General features: G+C 58.8%; 1 protein-coding gene across 1 annotated transcript; it reads right to left on the bottom strand.

The window, feature by feature from the left end:
- Window positions 1-1,923: 1,923 nt before the first annotated feature.
- TEX261 (testis expressed 261) lies at window positions 1,924-8,899 on the bottom strand. The gene is made up of 6 exons (XM_056124661.1): window positions 8,737-8,899; window positions 7,801-7,880; window positions 5,817-5,970; window positions 3,204-3,271; window positions 2,590-2,692; window positions 1,924-2,511 (listed from the first exon to the last, which is right to left on the bottom strand). The coding sequence occupies exons 1-6, from the start codon at window positions 8,804-8,806 to the stop codon at window positions 2,396-2,398; spliced, it is 591 nt and encodes a 196-aa protein (XP_055980636.1). The 5' UTR covers window positions 8,807-8,899; the 3' UTR covers window positions 1,924-2,395.
- Window positions 8,900-12,949: the final 4,050 nt, after the last annotated feature.

Genomic DNA, 12,949 nt, shown 5'->3' with positions numbered 1-12,949 from the left:
CGTGGGGGCTCTGGCACATTACAGGGGGCTGCACTGGGGCTCTTCTAATGGGGAGGGACACAGGTGGCAGATGGAGGTGTAGGGAGAGAGGGCCCCGGCTGCAGGAAGACCACACGCAGCACTGCTTCCTCCGGGAAGCAGCTCCTGGGGTCCAGCACTGGCCCCCAACACACACATAACACACATCAACACACAACGTCATTAAACAAACATTTATTGTTATCAACAGCCAGAAACTGTTGATACAAAAACAGAAGGGTGGTCCCTGCCCTCAAGGAGCTTACAGTCTAGTGGTGAGAGACGGTGGCGGTGAATGGGCAAAGTCCCTCCGGTAAAGGGACAGTCGAAGTTCCTTAGAAGAGGTAAACTCTTTAAGTTGAGGACTGCGGGAGAAGGTAGGCCCAGGGGAGTGAAAGAAAGAACCACAGCAGCAGCTTGGGCACTGGCCGGGCCCCAGCCTGCAAGGTCCAGGTGATGAGGCCAGAAGTGGGCCAGAAGCCCAGGAGCCCGGTTGAACACTGGGGTCTGGACTTGGTATTTAGGGCAGTGGGGAGTCCAGGGTGGAGTGGGGTGGAGGGCTGTGGACCAGGAAGTGACTTGACCAACTGCCTTTCCACTGATCTGGGACAGAGAAGCCAGAGGAGGTTGTCACAATAATCAGGTGACAGCTGATGAGACTAGGCGTGGCTGGTGTAAACCAAAAGGATGTCCACAAGGCGGATGGAGCAGTTCTCAGACGGGCGGCGAGGAACGCACATACCCGCAGGCTGGTGCCCAGGCACAGCGGGGGCGGGAGAGGCAGGTCTGCCAAGGGCCACTCTGGGTCACAAGAGTTGCCATCTACGGAGCCACAAGGTGGCAGGCCTGTGGCTCAGGACACCACGGGGAGCACGGGGGTCTGGAAGACTCGATTCCTTGGCAGAGTCCATGCAGCCATGAGCAGGTGGGGGCTGCCCCGTGGCATGCCGGAAGGAACCCTGAGAAACCCCAGTGGGCCTGGGGCGAGAGGGGAAGTCTGTCCAGGTAGGAGGGGGTGGGGCTGCCCGCCGAGCCAAGGAAGTACAAGGCCAGCAGCTGTGCAGCTCATCATCCCCGGCAGGGGCTGCGGAGATGCAGGAAGGCAAGAAAACGGGTCTCTGGATTGGGGTGTACACAGGCCTCTGGCACCCTGGGGAGGATGGTCCTTGATGAGGGTGTCCAAGGGAGAGCCCTTGTCATCGTCTGCACAGGATAGAGGGCCTGGCAATCTTACTCCCAGCAAGAAATTAACACTGGGCGGGGATGGGAAGACGGGGAAGGGGTGGGCACGGTGGGACCCGAGGCAGGGTCAGGGCATCCACTCAGGTCTTCCTGTAGCCTGCAAGTACCACACGTCTAGAGCATCCGTGTGGGGTGGAGGAGGGCAGGGATGGCCCTCCAGGGGCCCCACTCAGAGCTGATGGGTACTTGCAGGTTCCCAGTGCCTGCTGCTGCCTCAAGTCCCCACTCCCAATGCACGGGAGCCCGTTCGTATTTTGTTTCTCCCTGAGCTAAGATAGAATTCAGCCAGAAGCCACGTCTTGCGCACCCCCAGAGGCTGACTCAGATGTAGAATATTATGGTCTTATCTGAAAACCCAACCTAGTCCCAGGCGGTCCCCTTCGCTCCCCCCAAGCCTGGCAGTTCAGTGCCTCCCACCCTGGCCCCCCCCACCGCCGGGAAAGATGAGATGATGAAAAGGGGGGGCTGAGAAAGGCCGCCTCTCCGGCCAGCCCCCCGCCCCTCTTCACTGCTCATTCTGCCCCACCAAATAGCCTAAGAGCAGTCCCTTCAGAAAAGCAAGTCCAAAACCCAGACGAGGAGCCCTGGGAAGGATGCCCCCACCTGGTCGGGGCAGGAGGGCAGCGGGCAGAGAGGGAGAGGGACTGCAGGGCATTAAGGCAATCAGGGCCACCTAGAATCTTTATTCAAAGGGGAATCAGCACTTGGACAGGAATCACAGTTCAACAGCAAAAACTACTTCTCTTCGGAGAGGCAGGCCGTGGCCCTCCTGTGGGCCATCGTCCCAGAGAACTTGTCACTGTCTGTTCTCTCGCGTCATGGCCCCTGCCCGGTCCATTCTGACTGAGCCCACCCCCCGCCCCCCACACCCCGACCCGCACGGGCCGGTCTGAGGGAACTCAGCCGCTGTGCAAGTAGGGATTGAGGCCTCCCGGCGGGGCCGACTCTGCCCCTCGCCCCAGTGTCCTCTGAGGTCACAGCCTGATGTGATGTGGCATCGGATCCGAGCCCAGGTCTGCACAGTCCAAGGACAGTGGGGATGGGCGCTTCGGGGCAAGTCCAGGGACAGAGGCTTTCCAGGCCTGAGCCCCCATCTGACCCTCCGACCTCGCTCGGCACCCCCTGGCCAGAGGGATCAGTACATCTTCTGACGACTGGGCAGGATGGCCTCTTTGATGAAGGAGAAGACAACCAGGATCCCTAAGCGCTTGCCCCGCTTGCCTTTGGTGAAGTAGTTGGAGACCACGTCATCTGCGGGAGACACCGCCGGGAGTGAGGGTGCAGGGGCTCCCCGGCCTGCCCCATGACCCCGCACAGGCCCCCGCTCACCTCCGGGCTGCATGGTGGACGGCAGGACGTTCTCCCCCGCCGACAGGGACACGAAGAACGCAAATGGGATTATCCACAGACAGAACGTGAAATAGGCCAGGACCTGGCGACGAGAGGCTGAGCAGATGCTGCCCCAGGAGGCCCCCGGGGGGGGGGGGGGGAAGCGGGTGTGGGCACTGCGACTACGAGAGGGGCCTCTAGCTCTCAACCACAGGGACAAGCCACAGCTGGCGCACGCCCCCACACGGGGAACCCTGCTCCTCCCCAGAAGCCCAAGCTAGAGGGAGAGGCGGTGGAGGAAGCCTCAGAGAAGCCTTGGCAAGGAGCAGAATTTGCAGCCACGGACTCCCATCCCATGTCCCATCCTGGCTTCTGAAAGTTTGGCTGAATCCTGGGCAGACCCAAAGCCATCCACGGGGGGGAGGGGGGATAAAGCTGAGCCCTCCTACCCGCGCCCCACTGTGGTGTCAAACCCCCACACTAGGTCGATCGACACAGGTTCACCCAGAGAGGTGGTTGGGTGGTTGCAAGTCAGAGCCGAGCTCACAACGCCTACGGCGTCTCCTTACTCTCCTGGCCTGCCCCTCACCTCCCCCTCGCTGGCCCCTTCTTACCTCTGAAAAGGGGTAATATTCCTCTGCAAAATACTGAAATGCTAGGTAATGGTTCACCACCACTAGGCCTGCGAAGGGAACAAATTCTCGGTCAGTTGAGTGGGATCCATGGGGCCGGGAGCCCTGCTCCTCGGCCAAGCGTAGCACCCTCCAGAACTCAGTCTCCCTACCCCCGCAAAACGGGGGAGAAGCAGCCCCCCTTGTTCTGCAGAGGGTACTGAGGAGGGAAGACAGGCAGAGAAGGAAGTTCTTTGCCGACATAAGGTGCCTTGGGGGGTGGGGGTGGGCAGAGAGTACAGGTGCTCGCCGGGCACAAGGTCAGTTCCATCCCCAGCACCCTACGGTCCCCAGAGCACCACCAGGAGTGACCTCTGCCTTGTACACACAGATAGTGCCCAAGCACCGCCAGGTGTGGGCCAAGAACTAAAACAAGGGGCACTCAAAACGGAAGGCCCACGAGCTAGCCTGGCCATGTGCAGCACGCCCCCTGGTGGCAGTAGGAGGTCATGGCGTGCAGAGGACAGACAGGGGGGGGGGGGGGGGTGTTTGCCCCTCCCCGGCTCTATGGGGCACAGCTGGCTGGGTGCTGGGGGGTGTTCGGATCCCTCCAGATTCTGGGGCAGGGGGTTCCTTCAGCAACCTGCCGCAGTGGGGAGGCACACAGCTCTGAGCTGGTGTGCCCGGACACTCCCCACCACAGCGTGAGTTGAATTCATGGAGGGGTGAGTCAATGTGCAGACCCGGGGGGGCAGGAATCCTGCCTCTTCCACAGTGGGATGAGGGCGGGCCCCAGAAGGGGGCATTCCTTGAATACACCTCGCGACCCCGCGACTCTTCTCCGCCCTGGCCTCTCCCCCTTCCAAGGCAAAGACCACAGCTCGGCCCCCCCTTAGATGCACCTCTGGGCTACAGGGGACACTGGGGGACAGGGAGGCTTCAGTGCCCACCAGATCCTTCTGGAAAATGCTCAGGCCCCGGGAGGCAGTGAGGGTGAGGAAGGGAAGTGGGGGAGGTTGCAGCTAGAGGGGTGGGTAGGATCTCCCCACAGGGAAGAGGCAGGAGGGGCCAGGAATTCCGGGGACGACTCCCCAAAGCCTCCCCAGTTGAAAACGTTGCTGGTATTGGGGTTCTTCATGGTGAAAAATAAGTGTTGGTAAAGGGAAATGTGCTTGATATTTGCATGACCGAGACCTAAACCTGAAAGCTTGGTAACTTTTCCCACAGTGATTCAATAAATAAATAAATAAATAAATAGAAGTTCCTGGGTGCAACGCCCCCCACCGAGACACTCAGGGAGGAAGTGGCCAGCCCTCCCTCCCATCACAGAATCCTAAGGCCATGCTTTCCTCGCTTCAGCTCACAATCACAGGCCTCACGGAGGAGCGTCTCCTTCCACAGAAACAGCCAAGCAGCTCTGACGTTGGCCCCGGTCCCCCCAAAGCTAAAAGGGGTGTGAGCAACGGCTGAGAGGGAACAAGGCCACCGGGGTAGCCAGAACCTTCCGGCACCTTTCCTGCAAATACCTAGACGCAATGATGATGCGCCGGTCTCACGTCTCCCACACATAATCCCTGACACGACACAGACGTTAAGGCCAGAGAAAGACAAGACACTCTGGGTCGAACCAGGAAGGCACCTGGTCGAGGACGTCACTAAGCAGAAAAGCGCATACCCTGCATGCCTGGGATCTCCTGGGTTCCATCCCGGTGCTCCCTCTTCGCCTCAACCCCCCTCCAACCCCCCCACTGTTACTGTCCTCCCGTTGTTCCTCGATTTTCTTAAAGCCCAGTAACGTCTCACTGTGACACTTGTTACTGTGTTTAGCGTATCAAATACGTCACGGGGAGCTTGCCAGGCTTTGCCATGCGGGCGAGATACTCTCAGTAGCTTGCTGGGCTCTCCGAGATGGGCAGAGGAATCAAACCTGGGTTGGCCAGGTCGGCCTAGTGCAAGGCAAACGCCCTACCTGCTGTGCTATCGCTCCAACCCCCCCACAAAGGTTTTAAAATGTAGTGGCAGGGCAAAGGCCGGAAGCCAGGTCCTCCACACACATCTGCCCACCCGAGGCAGCTGCCCACAGGCCATGCCCCATGAGGCCCTGGCCTGAATGCCGGGGTTGCCACACTGGCTGGGAAGCTGCCTGTGTCCGGCTTTTTCTGCTTGAGGAACTTCTCAGGCGGCCTTCTTGCACCTGCTCCTCAGACTTGGTATGGGAAAGCCTCCTGGGTTTAGGCACCCCAGCCGCCCTGGCCCCTCGCTTCCCCTGCCCCTGCCATTCATGCTAGATCGCTGCCAGGGAGAACACCATCCTCCCTCTCGGCCTGGCCCGCCACTCATTTTTTTTGTTTTTTGTTTTGCTTTTTGGGTCACTCACACCCGGCGATGCTCAGGGGTTACTCCTGGCTCTGCACTCAGGTATTACTCCTGGCTGTGCTGAGGGGACCATATGGGATGCTGGGAATCGAACCCGGGTTGGCTGCGTGCCAGGCAAATGCCCTACCCACTATGCTATTGCTCCAGCCCCATGGCCCGCCACTCTTGACCAGCTCCCCTTCCCTGAGTGGGGGCGCGTCCTTCATCTCACCAGACCCCCCCAACCCCATCCCCTCTCACCGCACGACAGGATGAAGTTAGGCGAGGTCAGCATGATGAAGGGGAAGGTCTGAAGAAGGCCAAAGTACACGAGGTTGGTGAAAAGGCCCACGCCAATCATGAAGGTGGGGAAGTGCTCAAATATGTAGAGGCCAATCAGCACAGCCGTGGAGAACTGAAAACAACCAGAGACACAACAATGCAAGGAGCCTCTGCCAGGCAGCCTTCCTGGAATTCACTAACCCACTGCCCACCCAGGGCCACCCCAGGTTCAAGCTTTCTTCTCTCCATTTCACAATCACAGGTATTGTGTCCTCCACCTCCCAGCAGCTCTCAGCTCCAGCCACTCTTTATGCAACTTTTTAAGTTTGTGGGGGCTGGGGCCCAATTCAAAGGCAAAACACATGCCTTTGTGTGTGAGGCCCTGGGTTTGATGTCCAGTTCCGCAAAAGCAGAACAGGGCCACAGAGATCATACAGGAGCTAAGACACTTCCCTTGCATGTGGCTGACCCCAGTTCAAACCCCGGCAATGCATATGGCCACCCCCTACCTTCACGCAGGAAGCTGGCAGTAGCCTGAGCACTGCTGAGTGTGTCCCCCAAACCCAAACAAAACAGAAACAGCAGTGTTTTGGCTTTGGTTTTTTTGTTTTTGTTTTTGTTTTGGCAACAACACAGGAAATAAACCCATACTATGAACCCAACACTCACAGTTGAGTTTTGGAAGGGGCCTGAGGTCACACCCAGTGGGGGTCAGAGTCTGGCTGTGCTCACCTCCAGGCAGGGACACTCCTGGCTACACTCAGGCGACCATGTGGTACTGGGGATCAAACTGAGGTCAGCCACATAGAGGGCGTATGCTTTACCTCCTACACTCTCTCTCTGGCCTTCAAATCTCAGACTGGAGTTCAAGTCCTTTCCATTCCGCTCTTTAACAGAAAACATTGGCCATGCCCTACAGAACTGCCCGCATCACCCACAGATGAGCCCCGTCAGCACTGGAAACCTTAAGAGCCGTCAACATTTTGCAAGCGGCAACTGGGGGGTTGGAGCAACTAGTACAGTGGGTCAGGCGTGTGCACACAGCTGACCCGGGTTCGATCTCTGGCATCCCATATGGTCCTCTGGGCACTGCCAAGAGTGATTTTTGAGCACAACGCCAAGAGTAACCCCTTGAGCACTGCCAGCTGTGGCCTAACCACCCCCCAAAAAGTAGCAAAGGGCCGCGGGAAGGTCCAGCTTGTGTCTCACCCCCCATGACCTGGGCCTCTAAACCCAGAGCCGAGTTGTCTCCACCACTCAACCACTGCCCGCGGTTACGGCCCAAGTGGAGGGGGCTGCTGAGCTCAGGTGACTTGCCACTGGGCTAACCCTGCCCCATGGCAACCCATGACCACCCTCAGCCTTTCCTGCAGGGGGCAGGACTCATCAGGCGTCCCTGCTGTGGCTTGTGTCTTTGAGAAAAGAAGCCTTCCATGAGAGCAGGGGAAGGCATCGTCCTCCTCCAACAGGGCACCGGACCCAACTCGAGAGGGGAGCAGCAGGAGGGGGGGGGGGCTAGGAGTTAGAGACCCCAGAAGGCAACAAAGGCAAAGTTAGGCTCCTACCAGAGACCAACGTGCACCCAGCCCAAAGACCAACGTGTACCCAGCTGTCCCGGGAAGGAGCCCAGAGAGGGGTCTGCAAGTCAAGACTGGGGCTGAGGGAGCAGGCCCAGGGAGCAACACAGAAGACTGGGGAAACGGGGCAGGACCCACAGATGCCTTCACCAGGGCCGACACTGCCCACCTCCCTCTGGAAGGACAGGAGTTAGGACAGGGGTTGAGACACTGGCATCACATATGGCTGCCCCGGGGGGTTGATACCTGGCATCACATATGGTCCCGGAGGACAGAGTCAGGAGTAGGCAACAGCTGGATGTGACCCGGCACCCCCAGTCACCCCTCCCTCCCGTCCCCCCTCAATAAAAACCCAGAGAAAATCCTGGGGGGCGGCTGCCACTTACCCAGATCATGTATTTGATGACCCTGCTGGTGACCACTGTGTACTCCTCGATCAGCTCTGCCAAGTAGTAGAGGCCAGCAGCTGCGGGGACAGTGAGAGGGACCAGTGGGCCGGCCTGTCCAGCCCCGTCCTCCCCGCCTCTGGCGGAGGAGGGGGTGGCGGTGGTGTGTGCTCATCTGCCTTGCTCAGGCTCCAGAAGTGCAGCGGACCACCCCAAGCCCGCGGGGTGCCCTCCCAAGTCAAGTCGGGAGTGTAAGTGACACCTCGCGGGCAGCCGGGTTTGACTTCTGGCCCGAGCCGGCCCAGAAGGAGCCATTTCCCCGCCCCGCGGAACTCCGCCGAGCACTGTGCGGGCCGGGTGCTGGGCTGAGTCCTGAGAATACGGGACCAGGATATGAGGCGGGAGTGGTTGGTGGTGGTCGTAGTGGTTGGTGGTGCTGCCCGCGGATAATTAGGGGGGGAGGGGGGTGGGATAGGGGACGCGGGCAGGACTGTCCCAGCAAGGGCTACTTTCCGGAAGAGACCAGGCGCCTAAACCCAAGAGTGCTTCCCGGAGGAGGTGCGCTCCCTGGCGCCAGCAAGGAAGGGAAAAGGCGCCGCGAAGAGAGAGGGAGCGTGTCCAAGTCCGAGGCAGCAGGAAGCAGGACCGGCCCGAGGCGAAAGGGCGGCGGCGGGAGGAGAAAGTCCGACGCCGCGGGTCGCCGGGTGGCCGCGGGCTGGACGCGGCAGCAGCTGCAGCTGCCGGACAACTGGGCGGGAAAGCCCCGGGCACTAGCCTAGCCGGGCGCGCTCGGTGACACCTGCCCGGCCGCGGGGAGGACACGCCAGTGCTGGGCCGGGCCCCCCGCCCCCGCCCCCGCCCCGGGCTGGAGGGGTTCAGGGTTTGGGGGGTGGGGGGAGGACGACCCGCGCGGGCCGGGGGGTCGCGCACTCTCACCGACGGCCAGCGTGATGAAGGCCACCTGGATGAAGAGCGAGAGCCAGCTCAGCACGTACATGAACCACATGGCGCCCCCCGCCCACCGCCGGGCCGGGCCTGCGCGCTTCGGCCCCGGCGACACGGAGCCGCCGCCGCCGCCGCCGCCGCCGCCGCCGCCGCCGCCGCGTCCCCCGTCCCCGCCCCGCGGCCCGCTGGACTGTCGTGCGCCGCCGCCGAGAGGAGTCGGAGCCGAGCGCCGCCCGCGGCCGCGTGCGGACCAGCGCCCCCGACGGCGCGGCGGGCCAACTGCAACCGCGCCCCGCGGCTCCGCGCGCGCGCGCGCACGCGCCTCTTCCGCCTCCAGCTCCGCCCCGACCCCGGGGCGAAAGGCTAATAATCTTAAGAGCAGCCCGGGGAGGAGGCCAGACTGTCCCCTGGGCTGGCGCCTGTACAAGGAACTCGGAATGAATGCACTAAGAGCCTGCTCTGGCTCTACCGCGCTAGCTCGGACCCAGGACCGGACGAGGCAGGCAGGGTCTCCCCCTCGGCACCGCAACCTCCAGAATGAAGAAACCTCCACGCAGGTTGCCGGCTCTTGGTCCAAGCACGCAAATTTTTGTCCACTGCCTCAAGAGTGTCAGACACTCTTTTTAAGGCTAGGCCGTGTGTTCACGAGGGCAAGTGAGCCGAGGGTGGAGCTCGTGTTGGGTATGGGGAGGCTGGGACCAAGGAAGGCCAGGTTGCATCTGTGCTTGCAGATCAGATAAGGGGTAGCTGGCAGGAGGGGGCCGTCTTTGGTCAGTTACCTTCAACTCTCCCTCTAGAACGGAAACCCTCCGGGCTCTATTCGAGGCAGCTCCCCCCACGCTGGGGGCTGGATGTTTGTACTGTCACCCGGGGAAATATAGCGAGGACCAAAGTGGGCGGGAGACGCAGGCTCCTCAAGAAGTCTCCCATCTAGTGGCCAAAAATCAGGCATGCACTATAAAGTTTGACTAAAATCTGGTGTGCTGCTCATAGCAGAATATTTTCTATTCATAAAGATTAATACATATTCCTCAAGAAGTTAGACAGCCAATTACCTTAGGATTCAGCGGTTCCACTGCAGGCATCCACTCCAAAGTACTGAAAGCAGGGACTGTTTTGTAGGACTGTGAGCACAGCTGCATTATTCACAATAGCCAGTAGGTGGAAGCAAAGGAACCGGCCAACAGGTGGATGGAGGAAAAGAAAAAATAAAAAAGGTCGAGATGTGAAATGGAATCGTTAATATTCAGCAATCTTGCACGTGGCCAACCCCGGTTCCATCCCTGGCATCCCATATGGTCCCCTGAGCATCACTAAGAATATGTTCCTGAGTGTAGCGCCAGGAGTAACTCCTGAGAACTGCTGAGTGTGCCTCTCTCCTTCCCCCACCCCCCCACCAAAAGAAACCCACAGACCCGACACATAATGGATTCTGGGCTCCTAGTGGGTCACATGCATGGCCTCTGTGCATTCCTAGTGGCTCTAGTGGCTGGGAAGAGGAGGGGAGTGTGGAATGGAAAGGTTGGGGCTGCAGGGGCTGCTGTCCTCCAGTGAGTGACCAATGACCTCCCGAAGCCTGTTCTCACATAGGGAAGGAGTCCTGAGGCCAGGGTTGGCAGGGGACACTGCCAGTCTCTGACTGAGGGCGAGGTGGGCAGGACCCCAGCACGTATACGCATGGCATACAGCTGGAGACAGCGTCCGCCAGCTCTGCTAACCCTGCCTGATGACATGCAGGTGACTGTGTGACAGACCACGGAGTAAGGTAGTGCTGGCAGAGACATTCTTCCTCCTTCCTCTTCTCCCCTCCCTATTGGACCCCCTCTTGTGGCAGAGGAACAGTGCCTGGGGTTCCTGTTACCCTCTCCTTGTGCCACTCCCACACACACACACACACACACACACACACACACAATGTCCCCACATGATATGCCCTCTAGGGTGTCCCTGAGGGGGTTTCCGGAGATGGGTGGCAGGGTCAGCAGGTTCACTTGGAGCATCTCCCCTCTCACATGAGCTTGTGTCCACAATAGTTGAGCATCGGGAGCAAAATTCCATCAGAGACAAACCACCCACGTGAAGAGTAAAAGCCACTGCCATGCTGACATCATCATGGGCCACAGCTTCCAGCTTTACCTGTGTCACACCCACTTGTCTGTCTCTGCCCTAGCAGTGGCCCCACTGTTTCTGGCCATGTCACCTCCACCCTGTCCCTGTCACATGCTGAGGGCCCGGGCTCAGTGACTGAATTAATGCTTAATGCATCTTCTAGTGATAGGTCCTCGGGGGGCTCTTTTGTTTGTATTGCCTCCATGTTTTCTGCAGTTAAAATGTTAGGCCTGAAAGGATCATGTGTGAGGGGTGAGGTGAGGGCCTACAGCTAGAGAATGATGGGAAAGCACAAGGGAATCGGAGCTTTGATGCACACATTCCTGGGAAAGCCTTGCAGATCCCATTCTCCATTCTCTTTCTGTGTTTCTCTGTGTCTCTGTCTCTGTGTCTCTGTCTCTGTGTCTCTGTCTGTCTCTGTCTCCATGTCTGTCTCTGTCTGTCTGTCTGTCTGTCTGTCTCTCTCTCTCTCTCTCTCTCTCACACACACACACACACACACACACACACACACACACACACAAGAGCCCCAGTTGATGGAGGCCCAGCCCCAAGATCATTCATGTTTTTTGTTTCTGTCTTTATATCACCGACCACTGGAGGCATCACAACACAGGTCCTTGACATCTCTGCCTTCACTCAAGCTGCTCCAAGTATCCTCCCAGGCAGGAATCCCTGACTTTAGAAGAATGAGGCAGCTCATTCTGACAAACTAGTGGCCCTCCTTAGAGAAGAAAAGACATCAGAGGACTGAACAGTTTCCAGGACCAGGAGGAGTCTGGTCCCATTTCCCACTTCACAGGACACCTTCCCCATTAGCCCTGTTCAACACCTCAGGACTCACTGGGCCATGAGCTGTGAGAAAGGCTTTTCCTTCCGGTGAGAGAATTGGCCCGGTTTCCCCCTTGGGCTGACCTGGAACTGTCTGTAGCCCTGGAATAAGATCAGTGCTGACAACTAGTGTTGGATGAACATGCCAGGTACTGTGCTAAGTCTTGCAGACAAATTCGTTTGGTCCTCACTATTTATAAAGCAGGTGTTATTTGTGTGCACATTTGCTGGAGGGGAAACCCAGGGCTCAGAGAGGCTGGTTTTTTTTTTTTTAAATAGCACAGCGGGTAGGGCATTTGCCTTACAAGCGGCCAACATGGCCGACCCAAGTTCGATTCCTCCGCCCCTCTCGGAGAGCCCGGCAAGCTACCGAGAGTATTCGATATGCCAGACACAGTAACAACAAAGTCTCCAATGGAGACGTTACTGGGCCCGCTCGAGCAAATCGACGATCAACGGGAGGGCCTTTACCTTTTTTACCTTTTAATCACAGTCACTTGAGTTGTAAGGCTCAGTCAGGGTGGCCCATCATGCTGGTGCACTCAGACCATGGGACTCCTGGGGCTGCTGCTAAGTCTTAGGTGGGTGGGATGAAGAGTGTGACCTGTCCCCAGTTTTCCTGGCACTCACACCCACGTTTAAATACCCAGAAACTGATGCACAACTCCCTCCACCCTGGTAAGCAGTGCCATGGCCAGAGTTGAAACCCAGACGCTCTCTCTCCTCTCATCTTGGTGGGTCTCGGGGTTGCCCAGGAAAACGCAACCCAGTCCAGCTTTGAAGGGTCCCTTGCTTCACTTGCACACAGAGAGCCTGGCCAGATCAGAGCCAGCAGCTAGCATGTTGGTCACGGCCAGAGGATGTCCTGGTGGTCTGCAGGGAGCAGCCGACGGTGGGCTCATTGTGGGTCTAACCTGGGCTTCAGAAAGACTGAAGGCCAGGGACAGGCCTGGAGGCAGAACAAAGGAGCACATGCAGAGCTTGAACAGAACCCAGCAGGCATTCCTGCCCAGCCACAAGACTGGCACAGGCCACTGGGCTTTTACCCCCTGGATCTCCAGGTGAGGAGAAGAGCCAGGCCAATGGCCCTTCTTCCACAGCCCCATGAAGGCAGGAGAATGGCCTCCCCCAGAGCACTGTCCCGCTTTCTTAGAAGCCTCTGGAGGTATGAGCTTCTCTGGGGTCCATAAGGCTCATTGCCCAGGTACATGGGTTTGGGGAAAAGTATGACTCCAGCTTTTGTTGGGTTCAGAGCCTGCCCCTT

Source organism: Sorex fumeus, unplaced genomic scaffold (assembly GCF_029834395.1).
Source record: "Sorex fumeus unplaced genomic scaffold, SorFum_2.1 ptg000006l, whole genome shotgun sequence".
NCBI classification, from domain to species: Eukaryota; Metazoa; Chordata; class Mammalia; order Eulipotyphla; family Soricidae; genus Sorex; species Sorex fumeus.
The sequence above is the reverse complement of the archived record's forward strand: the minus strand, read 5'-3'. Positions and strand labels throughout refer to the sequence as shown.